The following is a 20,065-nucleotide window of genomic DNA, read 5'->3' as shown; positions in this document are numbered from 1 at the left end:
TACTGACAATAAATTGACTTCTGTAAACAAAGATTTTTTTAAGCAGCATTAGCCAATACAATTGCATCTTTATATCTTTAATTAAGTCTATTACAAGCCCATTAAAAAAATAATAAAGAGAGACAAAAGTTAGTAATGACAATAATTTCCCGTTTCTTTAACTCCTGGAATCAAAAAATGACAGGACCGATGACAATTGCAGAATAAAGCAGATAACAAACACAGTTGTCGGTCACATAGCATATTCAATCATGTATTCACCTCAATTCATTCAACCTCAAATATTATTGCCTTAACAGGCAATTATAATTGATTACACTAAGTGGCAGTAGGCTATATACATTGATACGAGAAGATAAATTGAGATGAGATGACATAAGATAGAACTTTATTAAACCCGAAGGAAATTATAGTGCCAGATAGCTCCAAAAATACAGTACAAATTAGAGAAATGCAAAGAAACAACTCAAATATAAGTAAAAAATATAGTGTATGGGTTAATTTTAAAGAGGCAGTGCCTCAAACAAAAACAATATTACATTAGTCATGTACAAAAGTAGGCAGGAAGTAATGGTGGCAGTTGAATAAATTAGCCCCACCTTTGCCAGCTGCATTATTGAAGTGATGAACACTTATAACATCGTAATCTGAGCATAATTTGTATTCTATATTTTGGTAATTAATACTTTTATACTAACTTTAGATTCGTTTCTACTCTGTGCTTTCTGTACTTTGACTCAAATATAAGATCCGACTATTGCTTCCAGCACTGCCCATGTTTATCCATTCACTTACAGTCTTCCAGCCACCTACAATAAACATGTGAGTTTATCTCAAGTGGTACAGTCTGTCTCTGTAGCAGACCGGGTCAGCGGCGCCCTCTGGTGGAGGGAGTAGGCGCTGCATACAGAGGAGGTATTACGTCTCGATGTGTCAGAGGGAGTCAGGGCGAGTCTTGACTGCAGACATCGTCGAGTATGGAACGAGGATGCGCATTAAAATGAACAGAAACCTTCGCATCTCTCTAAACGGTATGTAATGTGTAATATATGTTTGTGTTTCTCATTTTACAACTCATCATTTCATTTGTCGAGGGCGTTTGTTTCAGATGCTGCCGTACAGAGAGTGCAGCATCTCGAAGCAGGGTCAGAATAAGACATGTTTACACCCATTAGGACTCATATCTCGATTTGAATGTATTGTTTTTATACGTGGCGTGTTTTTATTCGCGCTGAACGAGGTGTACATCCTGCAGCAGCATGCAGCAGCATCACTGAATGAGCATCAGCAGATATCATGACGCAATATTTGTTATTGTCCGTGTGTCAGTGAATAACAGTGGATCTATTCTGAAGTATCATCACTGTATTTTTATCCGATGCTGCCATAAATAGATTTCCGGTCCACAGCTCTGGCCTCTGTCCGTTTTATTTCCACGATTCCTGGTAAACACACAGGATGACACCCAGTTTTATGCAGGTTTAAAGAGGGCCAGAGGAGTGTTGGCAAAGGATTATGGAGAAAAATGTTACATATTTGTTTTTGTAATACGTGTTACATGTAAAACCGGATGTATTACTCATGAAGCAACGTGTCACGCCATGCTCATGGACACCCAGATGCCCCCAACAGAGCGGAATGGATTAGATGTGATCTGTTGAATCACAGTTTTCACTCTTTTTATAACAGAAAGACTAAAATACAATCAGCTCTTCTATGATTCACATCTTACTGTTTGCACTTTCTTTCTCCCGCTTCTGTGTGTGCTAAAAAGACTTTTAAACCTCCCCGTGGTCTTTTAAATGACACTGATTCTCCTAAAAAGGCTGCATGTGACAGAGTAACTGTATGTGATCCTACAGCATCATTAGCAAGAATACATCATCATCATCATCATCAAAGGTTTCTTTCTCATGCTCACTTTACTGCTGTCTGGGTAACAGCCTCTTTTAGCATCACACTGCTTCCACTTAGCATTTGTGTGCGTGTGGATAAATGTCGCTCTCGTGGGAATAAGCTGCTTTGCATATTCTCCTCCTCTTTGATCAATCTGATCAGAAAGCAGTCACTGTGGATGGAGACAGACCGTCCACGGCTACTACGGCAACTTGACAATTATAGATCAGACTCAAGGGACCATGAATCGGCACAGCTCAGCTCTGGGCGGAATCACAATCAATAGACTGAAATTGAGAGGAACATCAGGGTTATAGGGGGACACAGGAAAGAAAGGGAGACGGCTGGAGCAAAAAAAAGAAAGTGGGAAGGGATGATGACGAAGCAGAAAATGGGGGGCATGAAGCAGTGGGAGAGATTTAAAGTTAAGGAAGAGGATGTGTGAGAGAGAGGCTCTGCAGTGCAGCCGGTAGTGACAGCATCTGCAGGGGGCCAGCTGTGTGTTGCCAGCTTCCCTGAGTAACTGGGTCATTTTTGCCTCCAGACCGTCCCAAGAGGACTCCCTACCACGAGGACCACCTGAATCCTCCCCGTCCTCTCATGCACAGCTTCACTTGCTTCCTCGCCGCACTTATACTTTATTTTCTTCTTCTTTCCTCAAGCTGGAGAACCGAACTATGTCCCTCACTGGCCGGTTCTGCCTTTTGAGGTCATAAGGTCACCCACAGAGCAGCAGCTGCGGAGCTTGTCAGGGTTCAGATTTTGCTCAGTGGCATCGCATCAGTGTTGATGTTAGCTGTCAGCAGGCTTGAACACAGAAAAACTAGCCACACTGCAAGTAGCAGGGATCTGTCAATATACAAAACGATTAGTCAATTAATCAATCACAAGATGGACAGAAAATGATTTTCATGACTGTTTTGGAAATTAATCACTTCAGTCGTTTTCTAGCAAGAATAAGAGCCATCTTTGGCAGTCCAAGGCCTCATATTGGAGTGTTGGACTGGTTTAGCTGAGTTGGTAGAGCAGACAACCCATAGACTACAGGCCTCAACGCACAGGTTGCAGGTTCCACTCCCGGTCTGCTGATCATTTGTTGCATGTCATCTCCCCCTCTCCACTCCCCACATTTCCTGTCTCTTTGTACACCAACTGAAAATTATCAGCAGATTAATAGCCGATAAAAATAATGCTCCGTTGTAGAGCGGAAATGATTAAGTCATTTAATGTAATAGCCGATCAAAACTTGCAACTAGTTTGATAAATGTATTAATTTTCAAGCTATAATTAAAGCCATTCTTTGTACCCAGCTTCTGAAATGTAAAAAATGATCCTCTTAAATTTTTAGTTAATAAGATCAATATAGATTATGTTGGGGTTTGTAGAAATAATTTTTTTTAACTTTTATGTAGTTTATCTGGTTGATGTTTTTCTATAAAAAAGCAGAAAAATATGTGAAAATGGCCGTCACAGTTTTCTAACTGGACTTCGAATGTGTTCTTGTTTCTAAACTAGTAGTCCATGATCAAAAGACATTCAATCTATAAATATATAAAGCAAAGAAAAACAGCAAATCAGCACATCTGAGGAATTGGAACTAGAGGCTGTCAACCATTTTTGTTTGCCAAATCACTAACATGATAGAACAGTCATCAGAATTGTCACTTCTCCACCCACTGTTAAACCAGTAAATTGATAAATACGTTCAGCACCACTCCCGGGTATTTCCTCTCCCTTCACGCGTGTAGCTGATGACTGTCAGACAGATGCAGTGATGATGATGATCCTTGGCTTCCTGTGGTTTCGCATTAGATCCACTGTAGGTTTCCTAGAGAGCTTCCCATTGAGCCTCAGGCCCGTGTAGATTACAGCGTGTTAAAAGACGGCACCCACTGACAATAACGCCCTCACAGCTTAATGAGGCAGAGCATCCACGCTGTAATTGTCATCTGTTTTGGTCGCACATGAAGGTTCCAAATCAGAGATTTAAAAGCCTCACACACACACACACACACACTTTGGATTTTACGTGTGTGACTAGGCTGAGTACTTTTAGTGTGTGTGTGTTCTGATTTAACACACTTTTGGGGACACAGTCTAACGACCTGTTAATAGGGGACCGCTTGTACAAATGAGGACATAATTAGGACAAAGCAAATTTTTGGGTCTGTAGGTGGGGTTAGTGTTAGGCTACAGCTGAGCAAGTAGTGGTGGGTGTTAGCATAAGTGTTAGTTGTTTTGCGCGTGGAGTGTGACGTCAAAACAGACACCCATGTAAAAATAGACCTCCATTACAGAAGTCGTAACACATGGATGCACATCGCCGCACACACTCGGATGTTCTGCTTTTGTCTGTGTTGTATAAAAAAACAGCCACACACACACACTCACGGTAAAGTTATAGTACCATACGTTGCTTCGGACTCCCTGGTCTGTGTACGTTTGGGCTGAGAAGTGATGAAAATGTATTCCAGTTGATCACGCTAGATATTTGTGTAGCACACCAACAAGAGGAAATGTTAACTGAGTCTGACGTGCCACTAAACATTTACCTCTGAAGCAGCTTTCAGCTCCGATTAGTCATAAGACCACTTTTTTCTTTCCTCTTCACCTTTCACATTCACTGTTTTTCTGTTTGCCATTTCTGCTTCTGCTCATGTCCTCCAATTACTTTTCTGTTGATCATATTTGTGCTTACTAGCGCTTTGCAAGAGCTAAATCAATACACTGACAGCTTGCTCGTCTTGTTGCTGATTCCCACTCTTGCAGCAGTGTTTCCTCCTAGTAGTCACTGTGTGGCTCACTTGGCACAGCCCCGGTTTCCTGTCCTCTCACTGTTACACATAATTTTGGCAGGTACAGTGTTAGCTTGGTGAAAACATGAGCTGCCCTTTATGCTGTTGCTTTTTGCAATATAAGCCGTCTCTTCACAGTAATCATTGTTTTGATAATAACTCATCAAAGTAGTTATGTATACGTCCAGAGAGCCTTCTAGCGGTACATCTTGCAAACTACCAGTGAGAATTTAAATTTAAATTTTGTTTTAAAGCCTGGAGGATAATTCCCAGTGATCTTGACTTTGTGAAACTCTTCCTTTTTTCGAACACTACTCCATTACAAGGCTTAAAAACAACCTCCTCAAAAGATTTATGTAACATTAATGGGACCCTTTGAGGCCAAACTGTCATGGTTGGACACTCAAACCTTCAAATTGTACTCCAGAAGAACAGGTGTGTCTGGATGGCCTTTGGGTTAGAGGGCCAGTTTGCCGATTTTCAACCTCAGTCCTATCTTGCTATTATGGGGAGCTAATGCAATTATGGTAGGTCAAAAAATGCAAGTTCACTCTGTGCCTGAGGACACTATTTGGTTCTCCAATGGGCCCTGGATAACCTCCGCCAGATGACGTTCTACGTAGTCTTCTGGAGTACAATTTGAAGGTTTGGCCTCAAAGGGTCCATAAATGTAGCATCAATGATACCAGTCGTCATCCGAGGAAAATGAACCAGAGAATTCTTTGGGGACATCTTTTGAGGAGGTTGTTTTTAAGCCTTGTCATTGAGTCGTGTTCATAAAGTCCCAAAAGGTCATGGGGCCACCGAGATTACTGGGAAGTATCCTTTGGGAGACATGAATGCAAAACACAAATTTAAAGTCTCACTGTTAGTTTGGCCAGGGAGCTTGAAGATTTCTTAGACGATCCACCGGCATATTCTCGTCATATTTCGGATTCTATCTCTCTGAGCAATTGCCTCACTCCAGCGTATCTTGCTTGGCCGTTCCTTTCAGAGGGAGGGGCGCAATGCACGCTTGGTGTTGTAGGAAAGTAGAATGGCCAAAAGCACGAGCTGTTTGTACAACTTCCTCCACAGCTATGGTGCCAATTTCAAATATTATTGCTTCTATCAATCACAGAGAACACCAGCTTTGACTGACAGTGGCTTTTTTCAGGGGCCAACTGCTCCTTTAAGGTAAAGACCATATCAGTTAGACATCCCTTGTTTGAGTCTACATGTACTGTACTTTGTTTGTGGTCTAGGACACATGGGCATTTTATTGCATCCTTTGGGGGTGATGGGGGTGTTTTACTTTTGATTATTGGCCCCGTGCAGACTCAAAAACTCACATTTAAAGTCTTCTTATAAAGGAACAAGGCAATAAAATACTGAATTATATGTCTAGGTAGTCAAAAAGCTGTGTAAGAAAACGTACGTAGTGTCCCTGAAGCGACTTGTGAAATAACTAACAGTTCTTTCTGCCTTCGTATGACGAGGACATCGGGAGTAGATTGGCGTAGTTTATAAAAATAGAACTGTGACATTTACGTCATTATCTATCTGGCTGTGTATTTTATGTGTGACATTAGTCATTAAACAGTTATTTTAAAAAAAAACACAGGGAAAGTACAAGTAGCACCAAGAGACGGAGGGTGAAGATTCAGTCTGCTGCCGTGTTTCACATCATGCAGCTGTGTGAAAAGTCACACTTTTCCTCACAGTATTTTTTTCCACTGCCTATATTTGCACATTTTCAGACAGGAAGAGAGAAGTGAAACACTGACGGAAAACTACACAACCTATCATATGTTGTTCATCTTAGCGTGAAGCACAGCAATTTTCAATAATTAGTTATTCATTGCTTTAGCGCTGTGTAGTGGGAGACTGTTGTGTGATGCTGTGTGAATGCAGCCACTTACATGCACTTTTCTAATTTTGTCAGAGTTCAGCTGCCATCATACTTAAAGGATGACATCAAAATAAAAATGTCCACCCTGTCTCAGGTGTTTCATTGGCAATTAGAGATAATCACTTTGTTGTCTTCTTCTGTCTCTTTCAGCTTTATCATTGACAAACGCTTAACCACTCAGATCAGCACACAAGAGGAAAACCCACACACATCTGAAAGAACCGACGTGACAGACAAGATTTGATTTTGAGTCAGCTCGGCATCGTTCCGCTCTTCAGCCTTTCACTCTAAAATCCATTCTTTGCCGGGACGTGAACCCACCATGTCCGGAAAGGAGCGCAGCCCCCGCCATCGGCCATGGTCGGTCTACCGGGCCAACACGTTTGATCTCTCAGCTGAGATGATGGGGCTGGCTCTCTCAGGTAACTAAGTAACCGCTACCATGGCAACCTGTTTGCTTCATTGATGATGAAACAGCTAGGCGTTAACAAAGAACTCCCCCTTCCTCTTTCTCTTTATCCTACAGGCAACAGTCAAGATCCAGACGAGCCGGTGCTGGAGTTTAGCGTGGGTAAGTTCAGGAAGATACACTGCTGCACACTGCATATGGATCACATCGTGTGTAATGCTTGTATAAGTAATAGTCAAAGTGTTTAGCTTAGTAAGGTCTATAGGTGTAAGCAGCGTATTAACAGAACTTGTTTCATTTACACCAATAAGCCCAATGAACTAATTGAATTGATCATTTAGAAGTCAGTAACCACACTGGCTACACAGGCAAGTATTATCTCTGCATCCAAAGCCTGATACAACACATTCCTCTACACTGTTAGCGAGACAATCTTAAAAGAATATAATTCACATCAAACACATAAAATTTAGAAATTATTCCAGTTTAGCTTAATTTTGAAGTTTCAATTGGGAATTTGCAATGGAACCATGGCGTGAATGTATGTGATGATTAATGTTTTGACAGAGGTTGGATTTGAACCAGGGTCCGAAAGTACCCTTTGATACAGGGGTCGGGTACTCTGTCCATGGGCTTTCTGATTGCCCTGCCTTTAGGGGTTCATTTGGAGTTTTGAAAGCATTTTGGTTGTGCATAATTGTATTGCTACTCTCCCTACTCTCCCTACTCTGAGATTTGAACCCACAACCTGCTCCCTACAATCACCCAACCAAACCACTTCACTAACCTGCCGCACTGAAGACTTGACCTGTTAGATATATATATTTCGCTTCTATCACATTGTGAAATTTAAAGAAAGGCCCCAGCTGGGGAATTGAACACAGGACCTCCTCTCTGCAAGTGCTAACCACCTTGCCAACCGGCCACCTGCAACTTCTTGCCTGTTTGGTTATATCTACCTTTAATCACATTGTGATGACTTAAAGAAGGGCCCCAGCCGGGGAATGGAGCTCAGGACCTTCTCTCTGCGAGGTGGTGTAGCTAACCGCCTGGCCAACCAGCCACCTGCCAGTGTGTGCCTGTTTGGTTATATCTACCTTTCATCACATTGTGATGATTTATAGAAAGGCTGAATGTACCCTTCAATACATGTGTCGGGTACTCTATCCATTGAGCTATCTGACTGCCCTGACTCAAGGGGTTCATTTGGAGTTTTGTAATCATAAGATTGTGCATAAAGTTGTGTTGTTACTGTAAATGGAACTCCACACCATTCTCAATTACATTATGATAATTTAAAGTAAGGCAGGTCCAGGCTGTTGCTTGTTTTGCCAGGGGCTGGATTCGAAGGGGATTCAGTTGGAGTTTTAACATCATTATGGTTGTGCATAATTGTGTTGTTAAATGACTGTGGTGAATGGAAATGGATGTGTCACTTAGGCCTTTGCCATTAGTGTGTGAATGTGTGTGTAAATGGGTGAATGTGACATGAAGTGTAAAAGCACTTTGAGTGGTCGGAAGACTAGAAAAGCTCTATATAAGTACAATCCATTTTTGTACCATATTTGTATTTTTAAGTGACTGTTGTGGAACATGGGATTTGATTCATGTTCTGGCAGAGGTGGAAATCAAATCAGCATTAATGTAAACAACTGCTGCCCGTCAAGTAACAGCTCAAACAACTGTATTACATTCATTCCATGGCCAAGGATTAGTGACCAGCCCAGTATTAAATCCCACAGTTTGTAATCTCCTGTGTCTTTATGTTGCTGCAGCCTGTAGTGAGCTGGTTACTCCCTCTCTGGACCGTAAGCCAACCAGCTTTGTCGCTGTCAGCTGCACCACCCCGCCTCAGGCCTTCTGGACCAAGCACGCTCAAACTGAGATCATAGAGGTACAACACTGTTTGCTCCCCCTCACTTCCCGCTTTCTGTTAGACACTTCAACACAGTTTAACATCTCTTTTTCTCTCTCTGTCTTTAGGGCACCAGTAACCCTATCTTCCTGAGCAGCGTAGCGTTCTTTCAGGACTCTCTGATCACTCAGCAGACTCAGGTGAAGCTCTCCGTCTATGATGTAAAGGACCGCTCGCAGGGAACGGTGAGCCAAAACCCAAGAATATGTCAAAGCAAAAACTTGATCTAGCTAAAAGTTGTATTTTCTAAATCCTTTAAAGTCTACATTTATCTGCGTGAAACCCTCTAAATCCCCAGGCTGTGTGCTTTTATGTGACAGATGTACATGCTTGGTTCGTCCATGTTTTCTGTGAAAGAGCTGCTGCAGGACAAACACCACAGATTGCACCTGACTCTCAGGTAACAAGCAGACACGACACACTGTTTCTTTTCCTCTATCAGAGATTAAATCACAACCACTGCTTGCTGGATTTGGGCTTAGGGACGTTTAATTTACTGGCTGTCATTGCGGTTAAGGTCGGCGGAGAACGAGCGCGTGGGGAACATCACGGTCATCGCCTGGCAGATAGAGGAGAAACGGGAGCAGAGAGCTCCTGTTGCTAGACTACAGAGAGGAGACACTGTTAATGGAAGGGTGAGTGATCCAGAAAAAAGTTAGGATTACTCAGGACAGAAATACTTTACGCATTACATTCATACATTTATTTAAAAAGAAAGGGGAAGAGCTGAAATTGTTGTTTGTGTCAGATGGTTCTTCCTGTTGATGCAAGCCTGACTGAATCCATGGGCATTAAATCCAAGTCTTCCTCTCTGTGTAAAGACCCTCTGCTAAAGGCCGGTGAGTGCGTCTGTTTGACCTGAATATAAACCTCCTGTATGACTTCGTGTGAGAGTTTAGGTGACATGGTGAATCACGACCATGATGGTGTGTGTCCGTTTGTTTCAGCGTTTGGGGGCGTCATGTCGCGGACGTACCGGTTCCCCACCACAGACGGCAACCACCTTCGCATCCTGGAGCAAATGGCGGAGAGCGCGCTGTCGCTGCACATTCCCCGACAGTTTGTGAAACTGCTGCTGGAGGAAGATGCTGTCAGGTAAAGGCTGGAATTTGTCTTGATTGTTTCTTTTTGTATCAGAAGCTGTATGTAGAAATTAAGCGGTATACTTACTGCTCTTGTGAGGCCGAACTTGGTCTCCCAGTCTTATTTTTTCAAGTCTTGTGTTTTGTTTTTCTCTCTCCTTGTCCTTCTTTAATACCGCATGTGATTCTCAAGTGCAAATAAGTTTCAGATGCTCCATAAAGTGTCTTTTTAAAACCAGGCATGCTCATTTCTGATGTGTGGTAGTTTTTCATGTGCGGAAAGATTTGATATTTTTTTACTTTCTCTAAACATTAAAATTAGTTTTTGAACTTAGACTTTTAAACCTTTATTTCGAGTCTTGCTGTAACTTGAAGTTGAAAATGCCAGAGTGCTGGTTTAGCAGCAAATTCTTTGATGCACAGGTCGTGGGTTCGACTCCGACTTGCGGCTCTTTGGTTCATGTCATCCCCACTCCACTTCCTGTCACTCTTTACTGTTCTGTTTAATAAAGGCCAAAAAATGATCTTGAAAAATGCCTGACTTGACTCACAAACTTTAGGCATGCTGACTGCAGCTCTGCCCACAGTCAGCCAATGAGCTGCAACCTCTTCTGGGACATTTCCCATGGAATAGTTATAAACAGCCTTGAGAGATATAACCATCAAATTCCTCACAATAAAAAGGAGAGATTAATTCAATTGAAAAAAATGCCCTATCTTATTAATCCTGCAAAAGTATGTTTGCAACCACACATATCTGCTTGTGTGAAATATGTCTCATTTGTAGAGGTGGCAAAGAATATTGTGTGATTAATGTATTCTCAGTATCTGGTCCAAGAAACCTTAAAATGAAGACTCCCACTGTTGTCGTTCTTACAAGTGGTTGCTTGTAATGACGGCCTTTTAAGGAGCTGTTGTGTTTCTTGCTGTGAGATCCGCAGTGCATCGGCTGGATGTCTCGATCTTAATGCATCTGTGTAACGTGCAGGGTGTGTGAGCTGGAAGAACTGGGTGAGCTGTCTGCGTGCTGGGAGAACCTCAGGAGGCAGATCATCACTCAGTATCAGACCATCATCCTCACCTACCAGGAGACCATAAGTGACCTGCACGAATACAAAGGTTAGAAACACAAGCTAATTATAACATATCAACCACAAACTATCTCTGACAGGCAAATGTAAAGGGGCCCTCGACCAATTTTACATGCCAGAGTAAGGTAGTCACAGGGGGAGGCTTTGGCAAGTCCGAAAAAAATCAAATCAACAAGACGTTCTTTACAAACTAGAGGCTTTTCATATATGTTGAGCATTTATCAGGCAGGAAGGAAGGAAGGTGGGGAGAGCGGTAATCCTGTGGCACAGAGAGAACACGATGAGTAATCAGAGCAAAAAGAAACTTCAAAAATCAGTGAAAGGCCTGAGACATAGTCTGCCACTGTAGCTGAAACAACAACCTGGCGATGAGTGGATGGAGAACCGTGGTAGATATAGAGCTGGGTTAATGAGTAGATGGAGAGCAGGTGTGCAGGTTTGAGCAGGTGTATTGCATGAGCTGCAATTAGGAGGGAGCCGGGGAGTGTCACTGGAGGAAGCCACACCCACACAGACACAGACAGATGAGAAAACAGGGAGATACGGGAGGAACAACTGGTGGCCCGGCAGAAGCCATAACACAATTAGGAACAACTTGGGCTCCTCTGGCCTCTGCATAAATCTTTGTTTATATAATCCTTAGTATAAGTTTCAACTTTTTTAACATGAAATTGCTGAGCTCTTAAAGTGATAATCTCAAAGATTTTCTTGTAAATAAATGTCTGTTAAGTCACTATCTATCGCCGAATGAGGTAACACAATGGCGATGAAAGCCTTAGCATTTGCTCTATATAGTATGATTATGGACTGAGTGTCTGTGGCAACAATCGTGGAAAAAAAACACAAGTGGCGCCCAGTTAGTGACACGCTTTCCATCAGCCAGCAGTGGTTGGTCTGCCAGAGAGGGTAGGCGGAGCTAAGCGGCTGCACTTCAATCAAGAGTTAGAACCATGACAAAGGGAGGCAGCTGTAGACCTCTGGTTAAACTTGGACGTGTGTTTCCATAGTTACAGGTTATAGTTAGTGGTGCTTAAGAGCATGAAATTGAAATACTTGAGATTAGAGTTTTATATTTTCATGTAACATATTATATTTTATCAAAACCCTGCTGTATGCAGATACAGTGAGTGTCTTCCCCCCTCTCTGCTCCCTTCCAGGTCCTTCTTTTAAATCGAGTACCCTGAAAGCTGAGAGGAAGTTGGAGTTTATTCCCACTAACCTGCACATACAGAGGATGAGAGTACAAGGAGAGTCTGGCTACGGTTGGTATTTGTGCCGAACTGTATATGCTGCATATCTATGTCAGTCCAAATAAAACTGTTCTTCCAATATCTTTAATTTTTTTGTCCTCTGTTCAGACCGGACATACGATGTCGTGACGATTGGCGCTCCTGCAGCTCATCATCAAGGCTTTAAAGGCTGCGGCCTCCGAAAACTGCTGCAAAAGCTCGAAGAGGCCAGGAAACAGTGAGTAGAGCAAAGCAGAATCAAGGCCCTTTTTTTATAGTGATGTTTTATATTTTGACTGATAAATTGATCTGTTTCTTTGTGATTTTTTTTGCCTCACTCAATCAGCACCTATGGCGAGGAAAGGTGAGGTTATTTTTAGTTTGTTAAAAGTTTCCTGTGCTTTTTTGTCTTTGCTGTGTTCCTCAATTTATCTTCTCTTTTTTTGCTCTTTCACACACAAACAAAGCTCCACCGGCTCCGGCCCTAAAAGAATGGCGTACCAGCCTCAGGATGTCGTGAAAGCGAAGGAGCTGATCGGTCAAATTAACACTCTGAAGACACAAGTGTGTTACTACACCGAGCGTCTGTCTCGAGCTGCGAAGGAGCGCTCGGCCAACGCTCTGGAGAGAACACTGGCCATCCTCACAGAGAAGGTGAGAGAGCAGTCAGAGGAGGAGGAGGGACAAGTGCTGTTATTGTTTGTGTCTGTTTAATCTCTTTCTTTCAGCCCCCCTCAAGGCTTTTAATGACAATCTGGACTTTTTAATCTCAGCTCTTATTGCCTGGATAGAATGATCTGCTCTTGTGAGCTATAAATGTCTTTAAAAAGACAAGCAAAGAAAGGACACGTGAAATTCTGTTCTGTTCTCACTCCTCTCTCTCTCCGTCTCCTCCTGCAGACTCGTCAGTTGGTGACCGTCTGCGACTCCAAGCTGCTGTCCTCAGCCATCCTCGCCCTGGCAGCCGCCCGCCCAGAGTTGACTCAGCAAGGCTCCCCGTCCCCTTCCTCCTCCTCCCTCTCACCCTCCTCTCGTTCCCCGTCTCGCTCCCCCTCCCGCAACCCCACCTCCCCGTCTCGCTCTGCCACCTCGCCTTCACGCCATATTTCTCCTACGGACGGCAGCGAGGGGAGTAAAATCAAGCGTGCCTCTTTGCAGGCCGATATGCACGAGGAGGAGTGGGTAAGAAAAGAGTCCACCCGCTCCTTTTTTAATCCGCTTTCATGTGTGTTTGTTATGTTAACTCTGTTAACTGTGTTTGTGTGCAGGAGAAGGTTTGGCTGAATGTGGATAAGAGTCTGGAGTGTGTGATCCAGAGGGTGGAGAGGCTGCTGCAGAGGGACAAACTCCAGAGCGACAGCAGCTCTGAGGACGTCTTTGAGCTCGCCACGGAGGAGCCGGGCAAAACTAAGAAAGGTACGCACACACACACACACACACACACACACACACACACACGCACATACACAGGGATTGTTTTTCTGTATGATGTGTGAAAGAGGAACAATCGTGCAGCACTTCGGAGAAGAAAGATGTCACTCTCATGAAGTATGCACATTAACAAGAAGCTTTGTGGATAAACGCTGACCACACAGACCATCCCATCCTCCTCTATTATTATCTCCATCAATCATCATCTTCCTCTCACCACACTCCTGCATGCCTTTCACATCCCGTTTATCACATCTGTAGGTCCAGGCTCGTCACTAACCGCTTCAGCGCTGCTGGTTGAGTTACGTGCAAAGGCGGAGCTCTGTCCTCATCTTAACATTGTTTTACTTTCTCTTAATCGCAGACAGCAGCCCAGTGGTAGAAAAGACGTCCCCAGGTGAGTTTAAATTTTCAAACCCGGATTTAAAGTGCTACTAAATATCACGGTTCACGAAAAACACAAAAGGTACAGGGCAAGCGGAAGTAAACAACAGCCCTCTAATAGCAAAAGGCTGCTTCTTTAGCTATAGCGCCCCCTTCTCCTCTTCTGCTGCCGTCCGCCATTTCAACTGCTGCTGTGACGTTCCAGCGCTTTGCATTGTGGGATACAGTAGACGAGGTAGACTGGTCTGATGCATACTGGAGATTTTTTCCAAATCAGTACGACATCCGGGTATTTTTGGCACGCTGCACATTTTGTTTTTGTTTGCATACTACATAATACATTTCGGCCACGTCAGGACGTACTGCTAGAAAAGTATGGCTTTTCGAACACAGCGATACACTGAGGGGAACAGGTGAACACAATAAGGGCGGGGCACACAATCACAAAGGCGGGAAACGAAACAAAGGAAGGAAGTTAAACAAGACGTGACATACGTGGGGCAAGAACTACAAAATAAAACAGGAAATAATAATAAACAATGAAATACATAACTAAACAAGACAAAGGCCCAATCCCAACCTCCACCCTAAAGCCTATAAGCACTGAACCGTCACAGACGTCAGGCGTGCAGTGCGTGAGTGTGTGAGGGTTTGAGAACTGCATAAAACCAGGAATGCACCTCAAAGTCAGTGAGTCTGTGAGTGTGGAGATTGGGATTGGGCCTAAATCAAATTCTAAACTGGTGAAAATAGTTTCACAGATTGGAAAAGGTTGAAAAACTCTGACCAGTAAAGTGAAAATGACGCATAAAAATGATACCACATAAATTAATGAAAAGTAAATGCTTTTTTTGCGTACAGTAGTACAGTCTGTGTGTGTTTATATGTGTCTGGGACCTGTCTGTACGTCCACAGGTGAGTGGAGCGACGCTCTGTACCCTCTCCTCACCACGCTGACAGACTGTGCGTCTCTGATGAGCGACAAAGCCAAGAAGTCCATGGTGTTTCTGCTGATGCAGGACAGCGCGCCCACCATCGCCATGAGCCTCACAATGCAGTACCGCCGCGACGTCGTCTTCTGTCAAACGGTCTGTCAAGCTCCTTCCAGCGCTCTGTCTCTCATACAGATGAGAATTTTGCAGTGTGCACGATGTGTATTAACAATCTGACCGTTCCTCGTGCCGCTCACAGCTGACGGCGCTGATCTGCGGCTTCGTCATCAAGCTGAGGAACTGTCTGTGTGACTCGGGCTTCCTCAGGCAGCTGCACACCATCGGCCTGCTGGTGCAGTACGAGAGCCTGCTCAGCACCTACGGTAACTCGTGTGTGAGGACGTGTGTGAGTGTTTGTTTAGAAATGTCCCATCAACAAACATCATTCTCATCACCTGTGTGACTTGTTATCGCCACGCCTCATTGTTCCTAAAAGGTGAGGAGCTGGCCATGCTGGAGGACATGAGCGTCGGAGTGATGGACCTGAGAAACGTCACCTTCAAAGTTACCCAGGCGACCTCGGGTTTCGCCCCAGACATGCTGCCGGTGATCACAGGAAACAGGAACGGCTTTAACGTCAGGGTCCCGATGCCCGGGGTGATGTTTGACTCGCTGCCTCGAGAGATCCAGAACGGGATGCTGCTGCGCGTGCAGCCCGTCCTCTTCAACGTGGGGATCAACGAGCAGCAGACGCTGGCTGAGAAGTGAGTCACAGAGATCAGAGGATAGAAAGGGTGCAGGCTGAATGACATTAAATAATAACTAGAGCAGAAAGAGCAGCCAGAGGGAAATGGATAGATCACTTGGTCAGTTTCAAAGTTTTTAAATAATATATTTCAAATAATCATCAAAAAAATCGTTTATGCTTTCTGTTACATTTTCATACTAAATTATCTAAAGGCTCATGTGTGAATGTTTTTGGCATTTTCTATTTAAGGGGGGGGAAATGAATCTATTTGTAAATATTTTTGCACCAAAAATATAAACTATTTAAAATGCGTTCATTTAAAACAACAGATGTAAATGACCAACTAGTTACACATAAATAATGCTGTTAAGTCATGGCATTGTACTAGTGTTAACTGGTAATGTTTTACCTCTTTATTCCTCTGATCTACTTAAAGATATCATCTCGAAGTTCTCAGTTTCATTCTATTTGGCGGCACCTTATGGTGATAAGACGTAATTGCAGGCGCATATGTCCCAGATAACCAGGCGTCTACGGTTATCTGGGACGTATGCGCCCGTCCTAGCTGACGGTCGCTTTCCTTTTCAGACTGTTTGCTTCATCTGAGCGTCAAATTTGTTTCTTTTTCTTTGGATTTTCACTTATTTCTGAAGTTGTATCTGTAGTCATCCATCTTTTCTTTCTTTGTTCAGCCAAAGTAGATTACTGTTTACTCGCAACACTTGCAGAGACCGGAGGAGCAGCCGCTTAGCTCCGCCTACCCTCTCTCGCAGACCAACCACTGCTGGGTGATGGAAAACGCATTACTAACTGGGCCCCGCTTGTGACGTTTTCCACGACAGTCGCCACAGACACCCAGTCCATAATAACACCTAAAAGCAAACGTACTCAGGTCCCCAGATGATGCATTTAACCTGTAAAGGTGGTGCAATAGAGCGATGAAATATTTTAAAAGCTGAATTACAGGGAATGATAAAGATTTAAACTAGAATATGAGAACATGTGTGTTTAGGTTTGGAGACACGTCACTACAAGATGTGATCAACATGGAGAGCATGACTCGCTTCCAATCCTACTACGACCAATTTAAAGAGGTCCTGCCAGAAGACTGTGAGTTCACATACACACTTTTATTCAATGAAAAAATGTGTCCAGTTTCTCCTCATATTCAACGCGCCTCATCGATCTTCCTCTGCTCTCTCCTCAGGCCTGCCTCGCTCGCGCAGCACCACCAGTCTGCCCGAGCTGCTCAAACTGCTGAGCCAGAACGTGAACGCCAAGAAGAGCAAGAACGTGGAGATTCTTTGGCAAGCAGCCGAGGTACCCTTGATTGTCTTGTCTTCTCTTTACAGTTACAGCAGTTTTCTCTTTTATTTAATCTCTCTCTCCAAACCCTGAAGGCATGTCGCCGCTTGAACGGAGTGCGTTTCACCAGCTGTAAGAGCGCCAAGGACCGCACGGCCATGTCTCTGACCCTGGAGCAGTGTCAGATCCTGCAGCAGGAGCACGCGCTCGCCCCACAGGTCTTCTACCAGGCCTTGGACTGTATGCGCAGGTCAGCCAGTGATGAAAGAATTGAACCAAAAAGCTCATTGGGAACATTCCCCCCCCCCAAAAAAAATAATGCATTGCTTCTGTTTCTCCACAGTGAGGGCTGCAGGAGAGAGAACACCATGAAGAATGTGGGATGTCGTAAATACGCCTTTAACGCTCTCCAGCTCAAAGCCTTCCCCAAACAATACCGCCCTCCGGAGGGGACGTACGGGAAGGTTGAGACCTGAGCGGACTCCTCTAACCAAAAGACTGAAGACATTAATGATGATAGCACCACATGAACAAAATCACCAACACAAACTGGAACAAACAACCCTTTGTTTTGTGCTTAGTCACTATTAAGATGTCCAAGTGCCAGTGCAACTGTAGATTGTTTTATAGCAGTCCCCCCTCTCTCCTCCCATAGTAATCACACTTTTCACAACCACTTCACAGCCAAACAGTAAAAACGTGGCTTTCTCTGTGTTACATCGTAGCCACTGTGCAGACAACACTGTCGGCTGTAGCGGTTTGTAGCGTCTGGAAGCAAACTGAGTCACCTTAACTTGTGTCCCTACAAAATAAAACGTTTAATCTAAGCTTTTAGAAGGATGGATGGATGGCGACACATATCTGTAGTTTTCCTCGCTGCTTTTATTTATTTTATCAGTTTGTTTGTGAATGGATGAGGCTGCAGATATTCTATATTTTTCTAATTGCCAACAAATACCATGAAAACACCAAAACTAGCATGAATTGATCCGGCTAACAAGTTTGTGTAGCCACACCCTGATAGCTAATTCCTCGTGTAATAGAGCTCCAATATATACTTAAAGTTAAAAAATTACATAAGTTGGCTTCACCATTGTACTTGGCATGTTCCTCCGAACAGTAAACATAGGTAGAATTTATTTTGAGTCAAGGCCACATAACTCCCTGCTTCTGCTGTATAAGACACTGGAGTACCAATTGTGTATTAATCCACCGCTGAAAATAGTCCCCAACAAATTAACTGTTTTTGAGTGTAGCATTTCTAGTTAACTAAAGTGCCCAGCTGTTTTAGGTAATAACCGAGCCCTTTCAGAGAATGAAACTATTTATGTTTATGCTCAGAATAAATGTACTTTTTCAGTGCGTTGGAAAATATTATTGGTCTCAAGGTTGTAGTAGTTTTGAATTTTTCAGTATTTTTCATATTTAGTTAGTTTTGAATTTTTGTTTTGAATTTTAGTTTAGATTTTATTAGTTTTAATGCTATTTAGTTTATATGTTTTGTTTAATTTTAATTCGTTTTAGTTTAGATTCAGGTTTTTTTTTATATGGGATACTTCAGACGAGACTCAAAAGGGCGGGAAAAATAATTGTGTAATAAAACTTTAAAAACATCCATATTTTAAAAAAATCAACTATAAACAGCAACAACAACAACAACAACAGTACAGTAATTGTAGAAGTGGGCACATATTTGGCATATGTATGACATCAATCAAACTAAAGACATTTTCTCTACAATGTTATTTTATTATAGTTAGTTTTCACTACGTGTTACTTTTTCGTTTACGTTAATAACCTTGATTGATTTTGGTCTTTTCATGGGATTTGTTGACAGTAAGAAAAACTAAGAATAATGCCAGCCTCATCCCGTGAGGCTACACTAGAACATGTCTCCAAAAGAATCACCTGTCTTGTGTAGCTTTGAGAAGACGATCATGTTTTTGCCTGTTAAGATATTTCTCTGGACCTAAACTGCGCTGCAGAATGAAAGCTGTTAAAGTCAAAGCATTTATTTTATTTAATCTCAGTGCTTTTAACCTGGTGTCTGTTTCCCTCCCACTGTCTCTTCCTCTTCTCATGTTTCTTCTTCCACCACATTAATATTCTGCACCATATCACTCTCTACAACAAGCACAGATGTTTAAGAAGTACATATCTGACACCACTCTCTGACATTTGTAATACAATGATGTCTCATCTGATGTGATTTCTGAGGTTCGTCTGATGCTACGCCGGAAGCATCGATGGGGAGCTGGTTCACTTCAGAAGTGGTGCATCACATTATTCTGTAATTGTAACATGTCTACAGATATTTAAGACTCTTCTCCAGGTTACATGCAACACTGTAGTGGTTTTATAGCTCTTCAAACTTGGGTTTTATTTATTAAAAGTGTGTGTTCTCAGTTTTTCAGCACTCAGTTATATTATGCAGAACATTGTGCAAAGCTTCATTCATTTAACCTGCATGAGGACGCTACTGCTTTATAATACTGCAATTGTGTACTGTTGAGAGTACCCACAGGGATTGAAATAATGCATATTGCCTTATTTCACCGACCATCACCATCACCTCTTCTGTTGTTAGTTCACCAGCTCCGGGCTCCAATGTACCTTACTGTACAAAACTTACAGAGACAGTGGATTTTATTTTAAAAATGTTATTTTGCTTACAGGTATTTATGTTGATATGGCTGCTGCTGCCAAATGCTGTTATACTTTTATCCATTGTTATTGAGTAAGTTAGGATCTTGTTATGGTCAGTCTTTCATGTACAAAGTTTGGACAGGGGGAGTTTGGGAGAAGCCTGCATCCTGACAACGGTATGAAGTGAAACTTGATAATGATTAAAGGCTTGAAAATGCCAACTGAGTGTAAATGATTAATTAAATTATACATTATGGTTTGTGAATCAAACAACACATGTTTTGTTCTGCTAAGTTTGTATCATGTAAATT

At 42.8% G+C, this 20,065-nt stretch overlaps 1 protein-coding gene across 1 annotated transcript; it reads left to right on the top strand.

Moving 5' to 3' along the window:
* Window positions 1–941: 941 nt before the first annotated feature.
* Window positions 942–19,969, top strand: inpp4aa (inositol polyphosphate-4-phosphatase type I Aa). Its single transcript, XM_069662901.1, has 24 exons — window positions 942–1,031; window positions 6,733–7,004; window positions 7,109–7,153; window positions 8,767–8,885; window positions 8,975–9,091; window positions 9,227–9,306; window positions 9,424–9,541; window positions 9,655–9,745; window positions 9,854–10,001; window positions 10,977–11,107; window positions 12,237–12,341; window positions 12,438–12,546; window positions 12,655–12,672; window positions 12,776–12,962; window positions 13,209–13,490; window positions 13,577–13,724; window positions 14,104–14,136; window positions 15,039–15,211; window positions 15,315–15,438; window positions 15,552–15,819; window positions 16,816–16,913; window positions 17,011–17,123; window positions 17,204–17,358; window positions 17,452–19,969. Exons 2-24 carry the CDS (start codon window positions 6,905–6,907, stop codon window positions 17,582–17,584), a joined length of 2,895 nt encoding a protein of 964 aa, XP_069519002.1. The 5' UTR covers window positions 942–1,031; window positions 6,733–6,904; the 3' UTR covers window positions 17,585–19,969.
* Window positions 19,970–20,065: the final 96 nt, after the last annotated feature.

This window comes from Semicossyphus pulcher, unplaced genomic scaffold, assembly GCF_022749685.1.
Source record: "Semicossyphus pulcher isolate SPU_LCO1_2020_fin unplaced genomic scaffold, fSemPul1.0.p SCAF_15, whole genome shotgun sequence".
Classification (NCBI taxonomy): Eukaryota; Metazoa; Chordata; class Actinopteri; order Labriformes; family Labridae; genus Semicossyphus; species Semicossyphus pulcher.
The sequence above is the reverse complement of the archived record's forward strand: the minus strand, read 5'-3'. Positions and strand labels throughout refer to the sequence as shown.

Excerpts from the sequence above, each read along its gene's own strand:
- inpp4aa (XM_069662901.1), top strand. The coding sequence starts at position 6,905 with ATGTCCGGAAAGGAGCGCAGCCCCCGCCATCGGCCATGGTCGGTCTAC. Across the intron at positions 9,092-9,226 it reads AGGACCGCTCGCAGGGAACG|ATGTACATGCTTGGTTCGTC; the intron begins GTGAGCCAAAAC and ends TTTATGTGACAG. Across the intron at positions 15,820-16,815 it reads CAGCAGACGCTGGCTGAGAA|GTTTGGAGACACGTCACTAC; the intron begins GTGAGTCACAGA and ends ATGTGTGTTTAG.